General features: G+C 44.1%; 1 protein-coding gene across 9 annotated transcripts in view; it reads right to left on the bottom strand.

Annotated features, from left to right (window-relative positions):
* Positions 1-25,280, bottom strand: part of PARD3 (par-3 family cell polarity regulator) — a 901,610-nt gene that overhangs the window by 474,383 nt on the left and 401,947 nt on the right. For all 9 annotated transcript variants that reach the window (XM_082258262.1, XM_082258264.1, XM_082258261.1 and 6 more), the window contains 2 exons: positions 20,899-21,281; positions 4,844-4,983 (listed from right to left, as the gene is read on the bottom strand). In XM_082258262.1, coding sequence (XP_082114388.1) covers positions 4,844-4,983; positions 20,899-21,281 — 523 coding nt within the window. The remainder of the gene's footprint in view (positions 1-4,843; positions 4,984-20,898; positions 21,282-25,280) is intronic.

Raw genomic sequence — 25,280 nt, forward strand, 5'->3', positions numbered from 1 at the left:
AGCCTCTCACCTTTCTGAAGGACCCAAACGGGCCAGCAATCACATGTATCATTGATCAGACTTCCAGGAAAGAGCCACACTATATTGCACCTCGAGGGATCCCGGGACATATAGAAAACAGATGAAGAAATCTAGTGCTCTCCGCTTACTAATGAGGGTATGCTTTATTAGAGAAAGGCAGATCAACTCACATTTGTCGGGCACTCAGCTGTGCCTGCTGTATAATCGATGTCAGCGATCTGTTACCAGAGAGAGACTCTGCGTCGGCCACGCACGCTCCGCCCCCCTATACGCGTTACGTCGAGCGTAATGCTCCTTTGACTTCCTCGGTAGGGGAAGTCAAAGGAGCATTACGCTCGACGTAACGCGTATAGGGGGGCGGAGCGTGCGTGGCCGACGCAGAGTCTCTCTGCCTTTCTCTAATAAAGCATACCCTCATTAGTAAGCGGAGAGCACTAGATTTCTTCATCTGTTTTCTATATGTCCCGGGATCCCTCGAGGTGCAATATAGTGTGGCTCTTTCCTGGAAGTCTGATCAATGATACATGTGATTGCTGGCCCGTTTGGGTCCTTCAGAAAGGTGAGAGGCTGATTCACCTGGTGGAGGGATTCACTATATTGGTGATTACAAGTTGTTTTCATCACTGGATTTTCTTCATCTGAACACGGGACACTCTTTATATCATTTTATTGGAAGCACACACATTGCTATGTGCCTTATGAACTGGATATGATTTATTGTCATCACTTTTTGATTTTATATTTCTGGCGCATCACATTTTTGTATGATTTATAGTTTATTGTGATTTGTGAAACACGATTGGTGCATGCTGCCGGACACCACTATTGATTTATAAGTTCACACACCTGATTTATGCACAGTGAATTGGTGTTGAGTTATTTTATCACATATAATAGGTTTGCGCTGATAGTTTTTTTGTATTACATGTGCAGCATCGTGGCAGTTGTATATTAACCAGTTGTTGACCGCCCGAAGATATACCGCAGAAAGGTGGCTCGGCTGCAAGAAACAATGTTCCTGTATGTCGGTCGTATGATCGGCTGGGGGAGGGTGTGTTCTGATTCGGTTCAGAACTGATCAGTCATCAGGTTCAGGCTAACAATTTTAGGCCTGGACCTGGTGATCGGTTCTGGCCAATTGCAGAACTTCCTGTGCCTGAGTAATGTAAACACAGGCACAGAATATGATGCAATCTTCTCTGCTGGAGCTCTTTTCGGTTCCAGCGTGAGAAGAGAGAACATCTACCATGAGTACACAAGCACTACACATAGGCACACATTTAACCCCTCGAACATCGCCCAGGTAACCCTTTCACTCCCTGTCACAGAGGCACTATATACAGTATACAGATACATTTACTGATCACTGTATTAAGTGTCACTTGTGACTTTAGTTAATTTGAGGCAGTTAGTGGTAGTCCCAGATAGGTTTAGGTATATATCCCCTAATAAAGATATAACCCCTGATCACCCATAGTTAACCCCTTCACTGGCCCGTCACAGTGTCACTATTGTAGTGTACAGATCTTTTTTCAGATGACTGTATTAGTGTCACAAGTGACTTTAGTTAGCGTTAACATTCGTTAGCGTCAATCCAGGATAGCGTGTGATTGCCCTCCACGTATTTAGTAATACATTTTAACCATTTGATTGTAAGTGACACACACACACTAAACACCTCCATTACTAGTATAGTGTCTGAACAGATCAATTTCTTTGATCTGCTCAGAACTATACTAGCATCCCCAATAGTTTGGAATAGTGTTCCCAAAATGTAGCGTTAGCAGGACCAGCCCCGACACCTGCCAGCACCTGCGTTTAGCGCACCCCCCCCCCCCCCAAGAATTGCAGAATCAGCATATCACTGTCACTTCCAATACACAGCACACTAAACCAAAGCGTTAGCAGAGTCAGGCCTGATCTCGGTTAGCACTAAGCAGTTACATTTTTTGGTAGCGGATCAAACAGTCCTCGACAACCAGGTGCTTTTTTACCTGTGAGTCACACTAGGTACCTTAAAATTTATTGGCCAAAATGTCCAAACCGAGGTACACTAGTGAAGAGGCCTACACGATGCTGAGCATGACAGATGAGAGCGATGGGGAAGCCTCACTGTTAGCATCAGGATCAGTATTCAAACCTGTAGAGAGCAGCGGCACCCTGACAGATAGCTCTGATGATGGAGTAGGGGTCCCTGCCCGTTCTGTTGCTGAGGTGCAACAATTGCAGTGTTCTCGTATGCAGCAGAGTGTCAGTGCTAGTCCTGCTCAACCTTCTGGTGAACTGGCAAGCACCAGCGGCCTAGTACATCCTGGTCATAGTCAAACCAGCACTACAGTGGTCTGCATTGATGAGCCCATGAATACATTTTCTGGCCACCTTGCTTTCAAACAGTTTCTACCCAGTAAGAGTGCCAGATATGGGGGGTCAAGCTATATAAGCTCTCTGACAGGGCAACAGGCTATACATGTAGTTTCCGGATTTACAAGGGAAAAGATAGCAATGTGGAGCTCCCCAACTGCCCAGACTACATGGGGAGCAGTGGCAAGGTTGTTTGGGACTTGATGTCACCCTTATTCGGAAAGGGGTACCATTTATACGTGGACAATTGTTACACAAGCGCGTCACGTTTTAGTCACCTTTTTAATTTTGTAATTGGCGCATGTGGCACCGTGCGACCTAATCGCAGAATGTATTTTGGGGTATAATTCCAGATATACTCATGGCATGTGGGAGCAATATATAATTCCAATGACAAAATGAAAAATTAGAAAATTTAATTATTTCTCAATTTTTGGTCTTTTTTCGTTTATATCAGAAAAAACAAAAAACCGCAGGTGATCAAATACTACCAAAAGAAAGCTCTATTTATGGGGAAAAAAAGAACATACATTTTGTTTGGTTACAGCATTGCATGTCTGTGCAATTAACAGTTAAAGTCACGCAGTGCCAGATTGCAAAAAATGGCCTGGTCATTAAGGGAGTAAAACCTTCCGGTCAAGAAGTGGTTAAACAGAGGCTAAGATGACAATCCGGCAGTGGGGGTTGAGGCAGCAGTGCAGCGATCCTATGCTGCACTAAGCGAACTGGTATTTCCAGGTCCAAAGGTCCACATAATAATGACAGTACTGATGCGCACGACACTCAAGGTGTTAGCGAAAGTGAGTGCCCTTAACACTATTTCACCTCATACCCCAATATGGGGAAATCCCCAGTTGCCACATTTCCAAACTATTCCAGACCCCGGTCTATGGACCCAATAGAACATTAAAAAGCTTCAACATATCATGACTGAGGGAAGATTACGCCCATTCCATGCCCTAAAAGCCACCTTCAATCTCCCATCCTGGATGACGTTACTTGCAGCTGAGGCATGCGGCTCAGTCGCAGTTCCCAGCCGAAATAGCATTGGCCCCCAATGTGGTGAAGCGCGTCCTTATCCCCAGAAACACAGATTGAATCCTGTCCTCAATATATCTTAGAATAGCTAGCAGGGATGCGGGCCGGAGCACCCATCTGCTCTCTATATGGAACAATGATATCCCACGCTTAGCGCTGAGGACTGAGAGGAGGGCCTTCAGAAGTATGTGCCCAGGATGATTTCGGCAAGAGATAGATTTATTCAGCTAAAAATTTTCCACAGGGCATATTATACTCCCCAGAGGGTCAACAGGATATACTCTACTCAATCGGATAAATGTCCCAAGGGATGCGTTTAAACAGACACCTTTAGACATATGGTGTGGTCCTGTCCGTATATACAAGAATACTGGCAAGCAATAGTGGCTGAGATGCAGGGAATGGGAGTTCTCTCTATAGCTATGGAACCATGAATGCTTCTACTGGGACTCTGCAATACAATTTCCCCTAACACACAAGAAACTTTTTGTGTTCTATCTTACGTTCTATGCAAGGAAAGCGATTTTGATCAAATGTGATCATATCAAATGGAAGCTGAACGACCCCCCCCCCCCCCCCCCAGGGTTTCACATTGGAGAGCCTTGATCAATTCAGTCTTGCCCTTGTATAAACTCACATATTTTAGCCGTGGGTGTTATTAAATTTCTTAGATGGTGAGGGGCCACTGGATGAGAACTTAAGCTGATGGGTAATTGGTGTTTCTTCACAATATATACACCTGGAGAGAGTAAGAGTTGGCCCCTGCCCGGCTCTAGGCCCCCCCTCCCCCACATTTCCACTGCTCCATGGTTTTTCCTGCTATGCCTACACATCTATTGTGACATTTATGACTATGCTGGTAGACTACTGTACAGACTCTCTCCGGATCTGATTTTATACTGATTGATTAAACTGTGATGACTTGTACCTGGTTATACCCTGAACTGTAATCTGTGTCACGTTGAGTTATTGTGTGTAATTTAAACTATTCTTGAGATAAATAAAAATGTTTGTTTAAAAAAGAAAAAAAACAAAGGCTAAGATGACAGCTTCCTTGGCTTAAAACGATAGGAGGGTTTAATTCCAATTTATGCAACACCTAATGGAAGTCTCAAAAACACAATTAAATCTAAATTTTTGTTTCACTACAATTGTTAGGTACTCGAAGTGGAACTCCAGTCAAACTTTTGGATGTTTCAATAGCACATGGAAAGTATAGAACCTAGGTTTTTATTGCTGTCTGCATCTCTATAGTTCCAGTGACAACAGGAATGATGAAGATTCTCTCAAACAAGAAACCAGCAAGAAAAAGTGACAATATCTTAACTCTTCATTACTTCATCCAAAAAAAATAAAAAAAACAGTGGTTTCACTCTAGTTCCACTAAGAACGGAGTTTACCATAATCAAAGTAGCAACAGTACCTCTAGCAGTCGGTCTCCGGCTTTCATTCTGCCATCTTGGATAGCAGCTCCTCTGGGGAGGATGTTTTTCACATAGATTGGCGCTGAACCACCAAGAGGAACATCTCTTGAAGTGATGCTAAACCCCAATCCTTCAGCACCTGTATCAGATAAAAAAAAAAAAAAATAATAAGTTTGGCTTGAATCCCCATATTAAGGCAAACAACTAATTGGCAGATATGTTTCAGTGCTAACCTTTTTTTTTATCTTATAATACCCAAAAGTTTGAGAACAATTTGATATCTCAGTAAAAATGTAAACAAAACCGGTCAGAAATCTGGACAATTCAAACTGAGAATATGATTTAAAAAAAGCAAAGCAAAACCACATGGAGATCATACCAAATAGGCTGCTAACTTTATATCAAATCTCACCTTTTTAGGCAAAGTTGAACTACACCCCAACCCTTTCAAGCACCCTTATTGGTCGTCAAATGCCATGTGTGGCCTCACTAAACAAAGTATTTAAATGTCAAATGACTTTATTTCCTGGAACTGCTGATCATCTTGATATATACATTTCACTGAAGGTAACCTATGCTTAGTCATTTGTTTTTACCTGAAACTTATTTTAATGGAAGGCTTAGGTATGTGATAGTTTAGCTTTAAAGTGTATATTAAAAGGAGAAGTAGGAACCAATGTCTTTTGGCCCTACTTCTCCTGTGGGTCACAGAAGTTCACTTCATTCTGCATTTCTGTGACCCGTATTCAGCCAGCAGTGGGCTAAAGCCTGACGTCACTCAGCTGGTCCAGGCTCTGGAGAGATCCCAACTTTAATGTCAGGATCCACCCAGATGACTGGACCAGCAATTGTCTCAGCCTTTCACCGCCTCACTGAGCACCTGAGCCAGCCACTCCAGCCCCCTCCACAGCCCAGTGCTCCTGTAAGCGCTGGAGGGGAAGAGCACAGAGCTGTTGACTAACAGTCACCAGCTCTCCGCTCACCAAAGACCAAGAACAAAGCAATCAGTGGTCTTTGATCGCTCAGTTATGGGTGTAGAGGTGGCAGGGGGATAGATGCAGCATCTGCCAAATTAAGTATGTTTGTTTTTATTTCCTGCATTTGTCCTTTAAAACTGAACTCAAGAGGTAAAGGAAAGTTCATTTTAGGGCCTCATGCATACTAGGTTCATAGTCCTGATGCAAGGAGCTCCAACATTTAGCTGCAGGCAGAGAGCACAGTTGTCACATCCAGCCTGCTGTCATCAGCCTCAAACTCTATGAGAGGCAGAGATCTACTGCAGCTGGACGGTGCACCTAGTTGTATGAAGGATAAGGGTAGTATGCACCCATAGACAAATGCTCAGAATGGAAGTTGTCTGCGTCCCAGCCATTCATCTTCCAGCACGTATTGCCCTAAATGTTTATACAGCGAGGTGCATTGACCAGCCCCGTCTAGTGGCAGCAACTGTCAGACTCTCAGATTTTGACAGCCTGACAGCAGCCGGGCAGGACAGAGCATCTCTGCCCTCTCCCTGCAGCTAAGCACCAGGGCACAGTGCATCAGGGCTAAACACTAATTTAAAAACTAATTTTTTCTGTTGCTGGTGGTAGTAAAACCTCCTTTTTTGACAGAGCTGAGTAGATCTGAAAAGCTTCGTTCTTTACTTTAGATACACTAAACAGGTAAAATAAAACTTGACTGCGACATCCCTTAGACAAGAGAAATTATTTTATAATACTTTTAATAAAGTTTTAAATATTTTAATAGGGATGAGCTCAGGCATGTTTGAGTCCACCAGACAGAGTCAACTGTACTTGGCCAATTGGCTGAGGTCAGGGCATTCCCTGACCCACAGTTGCACAGTTGTGGGGCAGGTAACGCCTTGGTCCAAATTGGCAAAATTCAGCGACGGCTTCTGGAGGATCCACTTATAAGGAAGGGTTCAGAATAGATTTGAACATGACTGAGCTCATCCCCATATTTTTGGTTAACTGTCAAAACATTTCTGTTTACCATCTTACTTACCTGCCCTGTGCAGTTGGTTTTGCCCAGAGCAGCCCAGATCCTCCGCTTCTGGGGTGCTTCTGCGGTGCTCCTGGTCCTTCCCTCCTGTCGAGTGCCCCCACAGCAAGCAGCTTGCTATGGGGGTCCCCAGTCACTGCCCTTTGTGTCCACTTAGACACAAAGCTGTGGCCCGGCCCTGGCCCCGCCCCCCTCTCCTGATAAGTTGACTGTGATTCACAGCAGCGGGAGCCAATGGCGCCGCTGCTGTGTCTCAGCCAATCAGGAGGGATAGTCTCAAACAGCCAAGGCAGTCGAGCACATCGCTGGATAGAGATGGGGGATCAAGTATTAGGGGGGCTGAGGGGGAGGCTGCTGCACCTAGGGTTTTTAATCCTAATGCATAGAATGCATTAAGATTAAAAACCTTCTGACTTTACAACCACTTTACGCATACACGATAGGCAACAGGAAGTGCTTATAGACAGTTATAAACATTATGGTCTGAGCATCATATCCAGTTAAAAACATCCAACATATTATTCCTCTCGCATGGGGCATCATGATAACATTCAACCCACTTAAATCTGCACAACAGTATTTAAAATATGTATTAGATATATTTATTTTTAAATCTACATCTGAAAACTGCAGCGTAAAATTGGCATCTAGGGTGAGAAATTAAGATTTGGAAGTGGTAAACGGAAAATTATTGTTTAATCCTTTGTTGTCGCAGTATCTCAGCAGGGATGCAGCAGAAGGGATGAGAGGTTTCATACATCCCTGCCGGCCCCGTGCTGAGAAGCGATATGAGCGTGGGATTCAGTTATATGCATTTAATAATATTGTGCAGCTTTCTGGTTTCTCTAGAAGCAATTATTACAAGTCTCAGACTTCTTTCCATCATTTTAAAGGGCATCTCCAGGCAAAAATCAGGAAATGATTACAATCCAGGAAGCACTGCATCTGTGCTAAAAGCAGAAAGGATAAGCAATGTAACTTAAGACTATTTTGCAATTTTGTTTGTATTTTATATAATTTTATATACTATATTCCCACCAAATTAGGGAGGTATTTCATGGTGCTTTTATGGAATTCTGAAGCCTCCTGTTACATGACTTTTTGATGTGCCACTGCCAAAGACTTCAGAGCACAGTAATTAGTACCAACAAATATTACAGACATTTAGCCATTGGCATGTGTGAGTTAGTGTGAAAGCCTAAAAGGTACATCCCAGTGATAAATAAATTCCAGCATAATATAGCCATAAATACAATACAGTGGAGTAGCAAATAAGCATTGCCACCAAGAACAGAAAGTGTGTTCCTGGCAGGACCACCTGTTGAAAGTAAAGGGCAAAAAGTCTAAACACAGAAAACCAATGCAGCCACCACATCTAAGGACTGGAAAGCTGCAAAATATTACATTTTTGTTTTTGGCCTGAGATTTGCTTTAAATATATATAGAATATATTTTTACGTATCACTAGTGTACGTAGCGAAATCTTTCTTACTAATAACCTTTGCCAATACTTGCCTTTTATTACTTAGGCTGGGAAAGGGATAGGGCAGGATTTTGGGATTGCTCCAAGCACATGTGCTGACAGGAAGATGCTGAAATCCCCCCTTAGACATAGGATTTATCAGTAAACTGCATGTCCTTTATTGGCCAATCGCAAGGCTTTGAGGTGACACCCCACAACTCACCTGAAGTCCCTGCTATTGAATCACAGAATGGCAGTCTGTTGCCATTTGTGCAGGAATAAATTGAAAAAAAACGTTTTTTTTTTTTTTTTTGTAACACACAGCACGTACCCCCCCCCACCACCACCACCACCACCACCACCACCACCACCACCCACTACCACCACCACCACCACCACCACCACCACCACCCACTACCCATTCACAATGGACACCAGCCTGCAAACTAAAATGGCCCATTTTAGAGTGACGGCGAGTGAGAACAAGCCTCTAAGAGAAACGGCAGTGTCACCCTTCTGGCTGTGCTGTCTGGCAGAGGTGTAGGAAGAGTCACAAAAGAGGATGAACCGTATAACAAACCCTTTGGAAGATAAATCAGTGCATGTGATTTTCAACTGTACATCCAGCTGTCTCCCTGGATTTAACTGAATACAGAAATACAGTCTTTTCTTAAAGTGTTTAAAGATTTATAGTTGGAGAACTCTTCACAATCACGTACAGTTTTAAACCATCCTGTTTAAAATCTATAAAGGAGTGTCTAGTGACGTTGTCGGATATTGCTGAGTTGCTGGAAACTGTCCAAGGAGTGATGAATTAAAACTCATTTAAGCAGCTCTGGAACCTCCTCACTCGTGTTGGTATTAACAGTCCTCCTCTAAAGAGAACATAATAGAGTACACCTTGCAATATTAAATAACTGCTAAAAGCTTTGACTTTATTCAATTTGTTCCAAAATACTCAATGCTTGGTTAAAGCTGTCAAGCTCACAGCAGCAAAATTCTGTGCACCTCGACTGTGCAAAGAATGTGTGCAACACAAAATGTGATTTATTCATTTCCAGGAAAGCTCTTAACCTCTTCAGATGTACTGTATAAAGTGAAACTCTCCTAATATTCGTGGGGTTGTAGGTATAAAAGGTGGTTTCTCTGCTGTAAAATATTAAGGGCAAAATCAAAAAACCTTTGCACTGGCTTCATAACACTAATAACAGTGCGATCTTTTTCAACTATGAAACAGAAAAAAAAAATAAAAACTGTGTAAACTAGTTGTGTCAGACCTTATTGTAGATGTGAACTTTACAGCGAACCTGCACTTGAAAGTGCCATAGTACCATTCCATAATTCGCCACACCCATTTTTTTTTTTTTTTTTTTTAAATGGGACCCTCTCCTGAGCTGAAGCTGAATTACATCAGCTTGCCAAACCAGAAATCAAACCCTTCCCCCCTCCTGCCAGCCTCTTGGGAACCAACATTGTAGAGCTATACCTAGAACCTCAAATGGGGACACATGCTGTGGAAATAACTGCCTAAGGGTCCTTTCACAAAGGCGATCCAGTTAGGTTCACCAGTCAGTTTTTCAGGAGGGCCTGATCGCAAGGTCCATGCATTCCTATGGACAGACGGGTGTGAACAGATTTGTACCTCTTGGTTTGATCCGGTTTGCTAAAATAAAAAACAGAAGGGCATGACACCTCTTCAGTTTACCTGGATTAAAGGGTAGATGGGTGTAAATGGGCAGTAGAGTCAGTCTACTTCCAGCCACCCACACAGCAGAGCGGGCTGTGCCCATGTCCGCGCTCCACAAACAGAGTGGACACTGATGTTTCATCAACCCGCTCTGCTGTGAAAAGCAGGAGATCTATGATCTGATCAGAACAGAATGTCCCATGTGAAAGGGGCCTAAGAGGGGAATTTCCTTGATTTGAGGAGATTTCCTAGAACTTCTTGTTGCATCTCTAAGACAGCAAGTAAAAAGAAAAAATTTCAATGGCAAAAGAAAAAAAAAAAGGGCAACTTTCTCTACTCTATCCAAACAACGTTTTGGATATACATATATTTTAATCCATAACCTAAAGCTTACACCAGTACACCTTTAATCAGGAGTCCCATATAAACTATTCCATAAAAAAAGGCTAGGTGCTTCCTTTCGGCCATATGTTAGAAAGAAACAGGTGCATGAGCCCATTACTTGCCACCTTTATTGCCAAAACAAGGATATAAAATGAATTTGCCCACTCCAAAATTATTCAGCAAAAAGCCCCAACCATTGGCAGGCAAAATTGTTGTTGATGGAACAGGATACAAAAAAAGGGCACACATCACAATTTATCTATGGATCACGTACAAACATGTATCCCGCTGCAAATCTCTCAATGACACAGATAATTATTTCTGTAATTAAAATTAAAGACAATTATCTACAAGAGCAGCTTCCATTACACTGGTAATCTACTAGGAAACATTCAATTACTGTATGTATAACGCAGATGTAATAGACACGGTTATGGATCATAAAAAAGTCTTCAATGCTTAAAAATAAAAGTTCTCACTTGATCATGACTTAAGGGTGGAAATAAAAATACTCCCAATGAGACTACATGTATTTACATTTTCTGTAGGATAAAGGTTTTTTTTTCCTCCACATTTAAGTAGTCACTCATTTACCGCCTGATATGTAACAGGATTAAATTGGGGAAGAAGAAAAAGTGAGACTGACGGAATAAAACAGTCAAATAGTGTCAACGTGAGACGCAGTCATGTGACCTGCCTGATCTCTGCCATCTCTCTCCATAATCCTTAAGGCTTTATTCTCTCCTTTCATTGATTTTAAAGAGAGAATTTCTAAGTGATGGAATCTATGAAGTTTCTGGCGCTACAAAAGCAGAGATTGGAAGGAGTATTATACCTTTTTGAAACTGTGATTTAAATTATTCCTAAAATTATCTGCAAACTGAAGCCATTTTTCCATTGGGGTTCTTCATTCAGACAATAATATACTATATGTGCAAAAGTCAGTGCACAGCTGACTATTAGCTCTACATTAGCTTGCTGGGCACATTAAAAAAAATTCCCTTTTTCTTTAACAGGCTCATGTTGGTAAGAAGACCTGGCTAACATCAGCGTTCTGCTTCAGCAAAAGGGGAAGGGGTTGAGGTGAGGTGAAGGCTTCACAGCAAAATTTCTCAAGTGATATCTTTACAGAGCTGGTTTTGTGTGCAGGAACATAGCCATAGTGGAACAGAAAAGTTCCATCCTCAAATTGTTGCCACAAGGGTGGACGCACACAACTATCTATGTTTGTGTACAATTTAGCAGTAACAGTAGCATTCACTCCAAACACCTGAACTAAAGGGGTGCCCACATACCATTTTTGGTCATAAACCGTAGATCAATGTGATTGTCATCGGTCTGTGAAGTTGTTGCAAGTATGAGCAAATATATTGTTTTGTACCTATTCATTTCTGCACCTGCAGAGTTCTGCATAGTGATGGGAAGGCCTGGCAAAAAAACTGAAAAATTGGGAAAGAGAGAAGTGTGTAATAATGGGATTTTTGCCTTACCGTTTAATCCATTTCTCTGATGTTTATTGACGGACACAGCTCCTGATCTTCATAACCATTGGGTTATACTGCCCCCCTACAGCAGTATGGCATAGGCAGAAAGAATCTGGCTACGCCTATGGGCAGTCCAAGGGGGTATACTCCCTCTGTCTGCTATAGGTACTCCGTTTAGTTACAAGCAGTGTCAGAAGAATTACAACTCCACAGATGGGTGGGTGCTGTGTCCATCAATGAACATCAGAGAAATTGATTTTTTACGGTAAAAATCCCATTTTCTCTTCCATTCAATGATGGACACAGCTCTTCATAAGCATTGGTATTTCCCAAAGCAGTGACAAATATGAGGAGTGGGAAAAGCAAGAAAAAAAAATCCCAAATCTAAACCGTAGCCAACCAGGTTACATGAAGCTCAATAAACAACTAGAGGTCAATTGAAAAAAACAATACACCCTCAAGGAGGACCAGGTCCTTTAAACAGCAGCCTGCAAAACCTTGCGGCCAAAAGAAGCATCCGCAAATGCCAACACAACCACCTTTTTAAAACTTTGTGAAAGTGGGCACAGACGACCAGATGGCCGGCTTGCAAACCTGCATCACTGATGCAGGCCTGATGATGGAAGGCCCAGGAAGCATTAAGCGCTGGGTTGAGTGTGTCTTACAGGGAAAGGAGGAACCTGACCCTTAACTGAATAGGCCTGAAGAACTGGGTCTGATCCACCTGGAAATGGTCACAGATGAAGCAGCCAACCCTTTTAAAGTCCATCTGTTAGTACAAATAGTGAGTCTGACTTCCTAAAAGACTCCGTAGCTGCCAGGTACACCCCAATTGCCCAAACCGCATTCAGGGAATGCAAGGCCATTTTGTTAGGATGTTTAAGCCTGGGACATAGGGAAGGCAACACATTGTCTTCATTCAAACGGAAATTAGAGAAACCTTTGGAAGCGACAGGGAGGGGCGAAGAACCACCAGGTAAGATGAATGACAAGACAATGCCGCCAGCTCTGACACCCTGCGCGCAGATGTAATAGCAAACCAAAAAGGCCACCTTCTGGGACAACGTAAGCAGGGCAACCTCCTGAAGACTTTCAAAAGGAGGTTTCTGAACAACTGACAGCACCAAATTGAGGTCCCACGGCGGCAATGAACACCGCGCTGGAGGAGCCAAGTGTCGAACGCCCTAACAAAAGGTACGCACCAAGGAATATGTGGCCAGTGGACACTGAAAGAAAAACACCAAGGCCGAAACCTGGCCCTTGATACTCAAGGCTAGGCACTGCTTAACCCCCTGTTGGAGGAAAGCAAATATCCACCAATATCCAAGCCACCGAGAGGAGCGAGGGTGAACCCCAAGAGATTCACACAACACAATGTACATCTTCCACGTAAGATTGTAGATCTTCCTACATCTTCCCAGCGAAAGTAAAGCAAGATTGAAGATTGGCCCTTGGGACAGCAGGTCTTCCCTAAGAGGAAGGCTCCAAGGAGCATCGGCGACCAGCCGTAACAGATCGGCGTACCAAGACTGGCGAGGCCAGTCTGGAGAGACCAGAATGACCGGAATCCCTTCCGCCTTGATCCTGCACAGGAGTCTTGGCAGAAGTTTGAGAGGGGGGAAGGTGTAAATCAGACAATACTGACTCCAAGGGGCCACTAAGGCATCCGTGGTGTTGGCTAGAGGATCCTGAGACCTTGCCACAAACCTCTGTACCTTCCCGTTGAGAAGAGAGGCCAAAAGGTCCACCCCGGGGAGTACCCCACCAGAGACACAACTGATGAAACACCTACGGATGAAGCGACAATTCCCCCTGGTCCAACGCCTGTGGACTGAGGTAATGCGCTTGCCAATTTTCCACCCCTGGAATGTGTACAGCAGATAGGGCTGAAAAGTATCATTCTGACCACCTTAGAAAACCAAGTACTTCCTGAGCCGCCAGGGCACTTCCGTAGCATTGCCACAGCCGTAGCATTGTCTGATTGAATGCGTACCGGATACCCCTGAAGACGAATTGTCTAATAATCCAAAGTCTGATCACTCGGAGTTCCAGTACATTGATCGGCAGTCTGGAATCTGGAAGAGTCAAGACTCCCTGAGCACAATCTGTGCCAAGGACACCTCCCCACCTGGACAGGCTGGCATCTGTGGTGACAACTGCCCAGTACAGGGGGGGAGAAAGGATTTTCCCTGTCAAAGTGCCAGAGAACGAAGCCACCAGATCAAGGACCCTCTTGTACCACGTCTCAAAAGGATCAGATTGTCTAGAGACTGAGGATTCTTGTCCCATTTGACCAGGACCTCTATTTGCCGAAATCTCATGTGGAACTATGCAAATGGAACCGCCTCAAAGGTAGACACCATCAGGCCCAGCACCCGCATGCAAGCCTGTAGGGATGACCGTCTGCTGGAAAACAGAAGCTTAACTGCCTTCTGCAATTTCAGGAGTTTTTCCAGAGAAAGAAACACTCTGGCTAAGGCCGAGTCCAGAGTCGGCCCCAGACAGTCCAGTCATGTGGACGGAACCAGAGCAGACTTCTGAAGGTTCAGAATAATCTCCAAGTTGTCCATCAGAGCAGTCAGAAACTCTGCTCGCAGAAGATGATCATACAGGTACCCCAGTACCGCGATCCCCCACTGAAGCAATAATGCTAGTATTGGGGCCAACACTTCAATTAAGTACACAAACTGATAATGCTCCTTGCCCACGGCAAATCGGAGGAAGCACTGGTGAACGGCACATACAGTATCTCACAAAAGTCTAAGAACAAGAATATATCATGGGACTTTAACGGTGCTTGGAATAAACCAACATATGTAATAAAAAGGTAAATTTTATTTATATCAAAATGAATCATAAAAATTACATCAGCATAAAGTGCATTTATTACAAGTAAACGTGAAAATCATGCTTCCGTCTGCGCTGATTGAGCTTTGATGCTGACCGGTTTCGCTGGAAATGGCTTCTTCAGAGCAGCGCCAGACTATGAATGCTATTAATATATAAATACAGGTGAATACATAGAATTCAATTAATGCGCTCAACAAATATATAGGTGCCTTGTGTCCAGGTGGTGTGCACCAAAAACAAGGCAAAATTTTGCCTTGTTGGTTTAAATGTTGCATATGTTGGTTTTTTCCAAACACCGTTAAAGTCCCATGATAAACTCTTGTTCTTAGTCTTTCTAGGCAAGGGATGTTGGTGCTATGATCTATTGACTTACTGGCCCTCTTCGCCATTTTTTCCACAATATCACACAAAAGTGAGTACACCCCTCACATTTTTGTAAATATTTTATTATATCATTTCATGTGACAACACTGAAGAAATTACACTGCTACAAAGTAGTGAGTGTACAGCTTGTATAACAAATTCACTGTCCCCTCAAAATAACAACACAGCCATTAATGTCTAAACCAATGGCAATAAAAGTGAGTACACCCCTAAATCAAAATGTCTAAACTGGGCCTAAAGAGTCAATATTTTGTCAATATTTTGTGTGGCCACCATTCTTTTCCAGCACTGCCTTAACCCTCCTGGGCATGGAGTTCACCAGAGTGTCATAGGTTGCCACTGGAGTCCTCTTCCACTCCTCCATGACGACATCACCTCTGCAGCAATGCCGGCAGCACTCATACGTCTATTTCCCAAAGACAACCTATGGATATGATGCTGAGCATGGGCACTCAACTTCTTTGGACGACCATGGCGAGGCCAGTTCTGAGTGGAACCTGTCCTGTTAAAACACTGTATGGTCTTGGCCACAGTGCTGCAGTTTAGCTTAAGGGTCTTGGCCATCTTCTTGTAGCCTTCTTATAGCCTAGGCCATCTTTATGTAGAGCAGCAATTCTTTTTTTTTTTTAGATCCTCAGAGTTCTTTGCCATGAGGTGCCATGTTGAACTTCCAGTGACCAGTATGAGAGAGAGAACGATAACACCAAATTTAACACAACTGCTCCCCATTCACACCTGAGACCTTGTAACACTAACGAGTCACATGACAGCAGGGAGGGAAAACAACTGGGCCCAATTTTGACATTTTGACTCAGGGGTATACTCACGTTTGTTGCCAGCGGTTTAGAAAATAATGGCTGTATGTTGAGTTATTTTGAGGGGACAGCACATTTATACTGTTATACAAGCTGTACACTCACTAACAAATATTGTAGCAAAGCGTGATTTCTTCAGTGTTGTCACATGAAAAGACATAATAAAATATTTACAAAAATGTGAGGGGTGTACTCACTTTTGTGAGATACTCTAATTAAACTGCTCAAAGACTTTGGTTCTATCTCAGGCTTAAAAGTAAATGTCTCCAAGTCTGTAGCACTGAACATCTCGGTTCCTCTGCAGCTAGTAGACCAGTTGAGGCACCACTTCCCCTTCTCCTGGTCCTCTGACTCTATTCCCCATTTGGGAATTAATCTACCTCACAACATTGACAAACTGTTCCTCTGTTAATTATCCCCCCATGTTCTACTAGGGAGGAAACTAGAGGAGGATTTAAAACAATAGGCAAAATGTGCTCTATCCTGGCTGGGAAAAATCATCAAAATTACTTTTCTACCACATCTTCTGTACCCCTTCAGGTCCCTCACAAATCCGATAAAGAAAATGCTACTTCTCAAATTTCAATCGAAAGTCATCCACTTTGACTGGGGAGGAAGGGTTACCGCTCCCCTAAAGAAGTCCTCTACTGACTGATAATTCAAGGGGGGCTAGGCCTAGCCAATTTATTGTGGTACTATCAGGCTGCGCAATTAGCTCAGATCTCCACAGTATACTCTAGGAGTCCAGAATCGGATTGGATTGCAATGGAAAGACAGGCAGTTCCCCTGCACACTATAGACTTTCTGCTCTGGAGTCCTCCTAAATAGAGACCCACAGTCCTTGCCCCCACCCTCTCACTCCCTGGCATTGTGCGATGCTCTATATAAACAAGCTTCTTTATTCTCAAGTACCAAACCACTCTTCCACCTGTTCAATAACCCTTCCTTTTCCCCGGGTTTGAACAAGCCTTTCGCTGGTGGCTCAACAAAGGACTCTTCAGAATAGGACACTTCTTTAACTCGATGGGTCCCATTTCTCTCGGATACTGTAAGAGTAAACTCAAAATGCCTCCCATTGAGAAATTTAGACTGTCCCAGATTTCGCACTTCCTACACTCTATCTGGCTAGACAAACCTGACCCCCAACAAACTTACAACTGATGAACAATGGTGTTCCAAAATGATGGATCAGAGGACAGGCATCTCTATTCTCTATACTGCTTTGGCTGAAAAGGCAGATAAACCATCCTATGCTCAGACCTGGGAATATGATTTGGATATACAGTGGGACCCAGGCAAGTGGTTCCAGTCACTCCAACGCTCCTACAAAGGTATCATGAACAGATCTCTAATATAAGCAAATGATAAAATACTAGTTAGATGGTATTATGTCCCCTGAGATTAGCCAGGATCTACCCAGATGCTTCTCCCCTGTGCTTCAAAGGGTGTAATCTAGTTGGCTCCATGTGTCAAACATGGTGGTCTTGCCCTCCCTATTAAAGGCTATTGGAACAAATATCTCCACCTAATATGGAACATTACTGGGGTTGTTGTTCCTCAGGATCCCACTATAGCCCTCTTGAACCAAAGGGTAGACGAAACCTCTAAACCTACTCAGACCTTGATCTTCTTTATGTTTTTGGGAGATAAAATTACGACAACTGGAGCTTGGAAGAAGCCCTCTGTCTCAATATTAGCAACAAAGCAGAAAGTCTCCTGGATCATGTCCCAGGAACAACCTGTTGCTAAACTTCAGGATAGAGTGCGAAGGTTTGAAGCAGTCTGGGAACCTTGGGCGCTTTATGTTGGAGTACCCTTGTACCCGGGCATGGCATTCCCCCAAAAGGACCCTCCCAACACACCTACTTCCCCTCCCCTTGCTCTTTGACTTTTCTTTCTCTAAAAGCCACTTGGCTTCTCCCCTCTTTCAACTCTCTTCACTCTTCATCTATTCTTTTTCCTCCAATTGTGAAATCCTTTTTGTGCTCCTCATGTGACCATATGGAGTACTCAGAAAGTTGTACTATTGTTTCAAAAAGGGTAATTTTTTTTCCTCTCATTTTCTTATATTTTGATAGCCAAACACAAGGTTTTTTAGACAGAGAGTGGATCTCTGAATTCTCTTCTCCCTCTCTGTACCATACAAGCGGCCTTGGCTTTCACATCAGCTAGACCGGTGGCTCTAAACAAGGGCCGGCGGGGGGGGGGGGGAGCCTTCTGGGTCTCCAGACACCCTTGATGGGGTCTCCACGTCCACAGTTTCATCCCATGGGGGTGACATGCCTGACTCCCACCAGCTTGGGGGAGCCCTAGCGATGCTCCATTACCCTAGTACAGGATCTCCTGGGCCTTCTACAACAAGAGGCTTCGAGTGTGTAAGAAGCTTTTGCTACTTGTTGTGGTCATACCTTTAGTTTGAAATATACTCTCTCTGTCTCTATATAATTACACAAACCACTCTAAAGGGTTTATTTGTATTTTACTTGTTCATTTATACCTTTGGGCCTTGCAGGCTAATTTATTATCTGTATGTCCTTGTTATTACGATATTCAACATACATATTAAAAAGAAAAGGCTCAATAAAAAAAAAAAGAAAAAAAAAGTTAAAAAATGTGCAATAAAAATGTGCGAAAGAACACAAAAGCACAAGCTTCTTCAAGCTTTTCTAAAAGCTCAAATGCCTGTAGAAGCAGCTTTTTTTGAGCTGCAGTGTGCATGAGCCCTTATAGTATTTTTCAAACACCAAGTATAATTACCTAAGATCAACCTTTAAGCTCAATTGAACTTTCTTAATTTATTAAGGCTGCATATAAAGTAATGAATATGCCTCTTTCACTTAATTTTCTATCTGCTGCAGCACATTTCTGTACTCTCGAATGGGAATGCTGTTCGTCCACCAGCGCCTTCTCGTGCGGAGGTACAGGTGTGGAGGAATTATCCTCACTATCCAATAATTCAGAGAGCATGGACCCCGCAGGGTGGGCCCCCGTCCATGGCGGCCGAGTCTTCAGGATCTGATGAGACAGATGAGACAGGGTGCACTTTTTGGTGGTCCGCCCGCGAGGGACCAACAGCCTCGGAGAGGGGGGTCAGGTGGTGAAATGTGCTCCAGAGACTCTATTATTAAAGAGGGGGACCCCCACAAAGTGTCTAGCACTGCAAAAGAACACCCCCACCGCACTGGTAGCTCCACCTGGTTGCCAGCAAACAGAGCCTGCAGCAGAGAGAGGGTGGGACCCCACTGTACTCACCACCCAACCAGAGAAGCACTGACTGCACCAGGGATAGCACCTTCTCCATGTGTGGCATACAAAGGAAAGATAAAGACCCAGGAGTCAGCACCAGGAGTAAAGGAGGAGCTCCCCCAGCTGAGAGCACCGCCTGGAGGCTCCTCTGTAATGGCCGCTGCTATGCAGCATGCAGGACCAAAGAAAAATGGGCACCGGACTACACAAACATGGCTGCCGACCATTGAAAACCACAGGCTACAACAAAATCACGGCCACGTGTCGCTCCACGAGGATCCCTGGAGCCCAGTCTGCAAACCTAAGGGAAGGGGGGGAACCGGGCACAGGGCCCAGACAGCAGATAGTTCAGTCGCCGGCAGCGCATCCCCCCCCCCTACAACTAGTACATCACCATACACCAACCCCAGACACATGCCAAACCACCACATTAACATAGATGGGGGAGTGGAGGGGGGGGCTAGATGACCCACATGAACCACCATAATCAGGGGGGTCTGATTGGAAGGAGATACACCCACGGGTCCGACTGTCCCACGGAGGGGCCCCCGTCTACCCTAAAACCCTCCAGGGGGAGAGGGGGGCGGACAGCTACTCACTATACCAGGAACCTGGTGGGCACCGCTCCAGACAGAACCTCCTCGCCATCGAAATGGGGGGCTGTCAGCCAGAAGAAATGCTGCAATTCAGACTGAGACCCGGTCGCATGCGACCTTGCGAGGCGCTTAGCTCTCAGGCCAGCCCCTGTCCAGTGGGGCTGTGTCATGGCCGACCTAGCGTGGAATGGTCGTTCATTGCATTTACATTATCCAGCCCGTCGCCGTGTCCGGCAGTTGATCTCTCAGGCAAAAACCAGAAGAAAAAAAAAGGCATTTAAAAAGGAAAAAAATTGCCAGGACCAGAGATCCCATCAGCGAACTGGGTCCTTACTCCTGACTAGGCAGAAAAAAACTGAAGACCGATAGCAGAGGGGGGGACTGCCCATAGGTGTAGCGAAGTTCTTTATTCTGTCTAGTGTCCTACATCTGTAGGGGGCAATATATCCCAATGGTTCAGAATCCTGGAGAGCGGTGTCCACCAATGAATGAAAGAGAAAAAGGACTATTGTTAGGCTATTTTCTCTCCACGTTGAATGGTAGTCTTCACACAGAAAAGAGTAAATCATGAAAATACAGCATTATGGCCAATATATGGTGCTGATGATCAAAGTAAAGTATTTCCTAGGATCATCAACCCCATTCAGTGACCATAATGTATTATTAGATGCACACTATTCTGTACAAAGAATACAATTTGACCTGTAGTGAAAATAGCCTAACATGTGTCCCTATTTGCACAAAACAAATGTGCAGGAGGTTTAACTGGACAAACTGCTTGATTTTTTTATTTTTATTATTATTGTTATTACACCCCTTGATGCTAGTGTTTTGTTTCTTTTTGTTTTTTAAATAACCCCCCTTAATGTTAGGTGACGTCACAGATTCAAATTGTGAAGAAATGGCAATATTTATAAAATATCATTAGATAAAGATATATATACACACACATTATATATATATATATATATATATATATACATACATACACATATATACATACACACACACACACAATATATATATATATATATATATATATATATACATACACACACACATATATATGTGTGTGTGTGTGTGTGTGTGTGTGTGTGTGTGTGAAAAATGTCCCAAGGACAGCGTACAGCAGTGTCTCTTACCTTTCTTTAGCTGGATATATAGCTTCTTTCCTTTTTTGGTATTGTAACCGCTGGCAGGGGGGCAGTTAGCGCCACGTTGTGGTGAAGGGGTGAGGCCGGTTGGTGGTTTTCCTGCTGAATTGATACTATGAGGTAGGTGTGAGTAAGAGTCCATTGGCTCGGTCTGGTTTCCCTGTCGAGGAACTCTCTGCAGTGTTTGCTCAGGACCGGGACTGTGAAAGTTCCTGTTGTCCATGATCTGGTGGTCCGAGGCATGTTGGCTGGAGTAGTAGCTGTTGTTCTCACTTTGGGATAGTTGTTCATACGGTTCTTTGTTAGCAGCAGGCACCACATGGAACCAAATCATGGGCGAGCGCATGGCTTGACGGAACATATGCTGTGCTCTGGATAGATGAGATAAGATTATCAAATCATGAAATTGTTATGAATATAATTATGCTTTCTAATTATGCAAAATGAGGTGCTGTGTGCCACTATGGAGATAGGAAATTATTTATAGAAAAAATAAGTCTTTGCAGTCACTTGTTAGCATGTCACAGTTGGTCCCAATTAATGAGTATTTGTAATGTGCACAAAACAGTCAAAAATAGCAGAAACGTGAAATCTGGGATTTACAAAGCTGAAGCAAAAACCTGGTCTGTGCATTGTACATTTTATATGCTCAGTCTAAAAAAAAAAAAAAATCACATCAAATCTAATGTAAAGCATTTGCTCCAATTTGAACAGCTGATGTGCAGTATGGACCATCAACAGGAGTGAAAGACAGCCAAAGTAATATATTCCATCAGAATCCAGCGGGAACAGATTTGTGATTTGCACTGGTTCTGGAAGCATTAAAGCTCAACTCAAGGTATGCAAAATGCAAATGAATGAAACTTTGAATTTATTAATAATCAATAAATGTAATTTTTAAACCAGGCAGTTTACGTACCTTAATTTTATCTGGTATCTTGCAATATCACAGTACAACAGAACTAAGACTGGGAGAGGGAGAAGCAGCACAAGAAGCCAATCAGTTAGGCTGGGATGCTCATGTGCGAAGAAGAAAATGAGTATCCCACAAGAGTGACAGAGGATCTCATCCGTCTGCGGCTTCTCTTTTCTCTGTCTAATCACAGGATGGGGAAGGAACAAGACCCTTAGGCTCCATTCACTTTTGATCAATGTTACATAATGGGTTTATGTGAAATCTCCATTAACAGCTATAAATAATATTGTTTTTAGAAATATATTTCAGGTAGAAGGAAATATATTAAAAGCATTGAGTGTTGTGTTGGTGTTACTGTAATTAGTTCCACTTCAAAGGTTAGACGTTTGTTTACCCTGATCAATACATGGGTAGTAAACAGCAGCCTTCTTTGATTCATCCAATCAGGCTGTGCCCAATATACATTTGCAAGGTACAGTGACCAATTAGGGAGAGTTATTTTAGCCACAGTACAGAAAGGAGAGTGGATATAATGCTTTGTCACCAAGCTATGTTCCTTTTTTGTGTGGGGAAACACGGCAAGCACCATGCCCCGTCCTGAAGTGGAAAGGTAAACTAACTCCATGCTTGTACATTGTATTGTAAATAAATGGATTTTTGTAAGAACTTACCGTAAAATCCTTTTCTCTTAAGCTCATTGACAGACGTAGTCTTCTTGATTCTCAAGAGCTGGGTTATGTTGTCTCCGCAGGAGTAGGACTAGGCAGAATGACAAAACGTTCTGGCTCCACCCTAGGGGGCAGTCCCTTAGGGTATATCCTCCCTCTCTCTGCTACAGGGAATCAGTTCTGTTTAAAGCAGTACAGAGAATTTAACCCAACCCAACTCAATGATAGAGGGGCGGGTACTACGTCTGTCAATGAGCTTAAGAGAAAAGGATTTTACGGTAAGTTCTTACAAAAATCCATTTTTCTCTATCGCTCATTGACAGACGTAGTCTTCTTGATTCTCAAGAGCTGGGACATCCAGAAGCAGTGCCACAAATGAGGGGTGGGATTGACAAAATCAAATCCAATCTAGTAGGCCCAACTGGTGCCAAACTAGAAGTTTTAAAGGCTCATTATAAACAAAAAATGAGACTAAAGAAAAAATTTTCCAACGGAAAAAAAAAAACCCCTCGAGGTAGACCACTGGTCTCCTCAAATTGCGGCCTGCAGAACCTTGCGGCCAAATGAGGCATCAGACGATGCCATTACATCAACTTTATAATGTTTAGAGAAGGTATGCACCGACGACCAGGTAGCCGCCTTGCACACCTGGACCACTGACGCCTGATGGCGAAAGGCCCATGACGCACTAAGTGCCCGAGTGGAGTGCGCCTTAACAGGGAACGGGGGCTCCCGACCCTTAATAGAATAAGCCTGCACTACCGTCTGTCTGATCCATCTGGAAATGGTCGCGGCAGATGCAGGCAACCCCTTTTTGGGTCCATCTGGGATCACAAAAAGTGAATCCGTCTTGCGAAACGAGTCTGTCGTTTTCAAGTATACCCTGATCGCCCGGACCACATCCAAGGAGTGCAAAGCAAATTCCCGAGGATGACTGGGCTTAGGACACAGGGAAGGTAATACAATTTCTTCATTCAGATGAAATTCTGAAACCACTTTTGGTAGGAAGGATGGATTCGGACGAAGAACCACCTTATCTCTATGAACCACCAGATATGGTGAACGACAAGATAATGCGGCCAGTTCTGACACCCTGCGTGCAGAAGTAATAGCCACCAAGAAGGCCACCTTCTGGGACAACGTGGGTAGAGGAATCTCCCTAATATCTTCAAAGGGAGGTTTCTGAAGAACCGACAACACTAAATTAAGATCCCAGGGGGGTAACGGCGCGTGCACTGGCGGAGCCAGATGTCGCACCCCCTGGATGAAGTTCCGCACCAAGGAATGAGTAGCCAAAGGCTTCTGAAAGAAGATGGCTAATGCTGAGACCTGACCCTTGATAGTACTCCAGGCCAGTTTCTGCTCAACCCCTTGTTGCAGAAAAGCCAATATTCGACTAATCGAATAAGACCGAGGACGGAACCCCAAAGGTTCACACCATGCAATGTAGGACTTCCATGTGCGATGATAAATCTTTCTGGAAGTCGCTTTCCTTGCTTCAACTAGAGTAGGAATAACTGAAGCTGACAAACCTTTGTCCTTCAGCACCTGGGTCTCAATAGCCAGGCCGTTAAAGCCAGCGATCATAAAGCAGGATGGAAGATCGGTCCCTGAGACAGTAGATCCTCCCTGAGAGGAAGTCTCCATGGGACGTCCGCCACCAGTCTGACCATGTCGGCGTACCAAGCTCGACGAGGCCAGTCCGGAGCTACCAGGATTACTGGGATTCCTTCCTCCTCTACCCTGCGAAGAAGTCTTGGCAGTAACGCGAGAGGAGGGAAGGCATATATTAGCTGGTATTGCCCCCACGGGGCGATCAGTGCGTCTGCGGTTTCTGCTAGAGGATCGCGGGAGCGAGCCACGAATCTCTGAACTTTCCTGTTGAATCGTGATGCCAACAGATCCACATCCGGGGTGCCCCACCGTAGGCACAACTGGTGGAAAACGTCTGGATGGAGGGACCATTCCCCCTGATCCAGGGTCTGATGGCTGAGATAATCTGCCTGCCAATTCTCCACCCCCGGAATGAACACCGCAGAGATTGCTGGAACAAATCGTTCCGCCCAGCGAAGAATGCAAGCCACTTCTTTGGCCGCTCGGACACTCTTGGTGCCCCCCTGATGATTGACATAAGCCACGGCCGTGGCATTGTCCGACTGGATCCGAACCGGGCTGCCCTGGAGCTGCTCGGTACAGTGAATCAGACAAAGTCTGATCGCTCTCAGTTCCAATACATTTATCGGTAATCTGGATTCTTCCGGGGACCAAAGTCCCTGGACAGATAATTGACCGAGAATTCCTCCCCATCCGGATAGACTGGCATCCGTGGTCACTATCGTCCAATATATTGGCAGAAATGACTTTCCCTGGCTGAGCATTGGAGACCGAAGCCACCAAACCAGAGACTCTCTGGTCTGTTTGCTCAATCGGATCTGATTGTCCAGGGATTCCGGATTCCGGATTCCGATTCCATCTGAGGAGAATCTCTTGCTGAAGAATTCGGGTATGGGACTGGGCAAATGGGACTGCTTCGAATGAAGCCACCATCAACCCCAGAACCCTCATGCAAGTCCGAAGGGAAGACCAGTTGTTGGACAGTAACAACTGGACTGCTGATTGAATCTTTCGGAGTTTCCCTACCGGAAGGAACACTCTTGTCCTGACTGTGTCTAGAATTAGACCCAGATATTCGAGCCTCTGGGTGGGAACCAGAAAAGACTTTTGCTGGTTCACCAGCCACCCGAATTCCTGTAAAGAAATCATAGTAATTTCTATGTTTTGTAGCA

Source organism: Pelophylax lessonae (genome assembly GCF_965119305.1).
Source record: "Pelophylax lessonae genome assembly, chromosome: 5".
In the NCBI taxonomy this organism is placed as follows: Eukaryota; Metazoa; Chordata; class Amphibia; order Anura; family Ranidae; genus Pelophylax; species Pelophylax lessonae.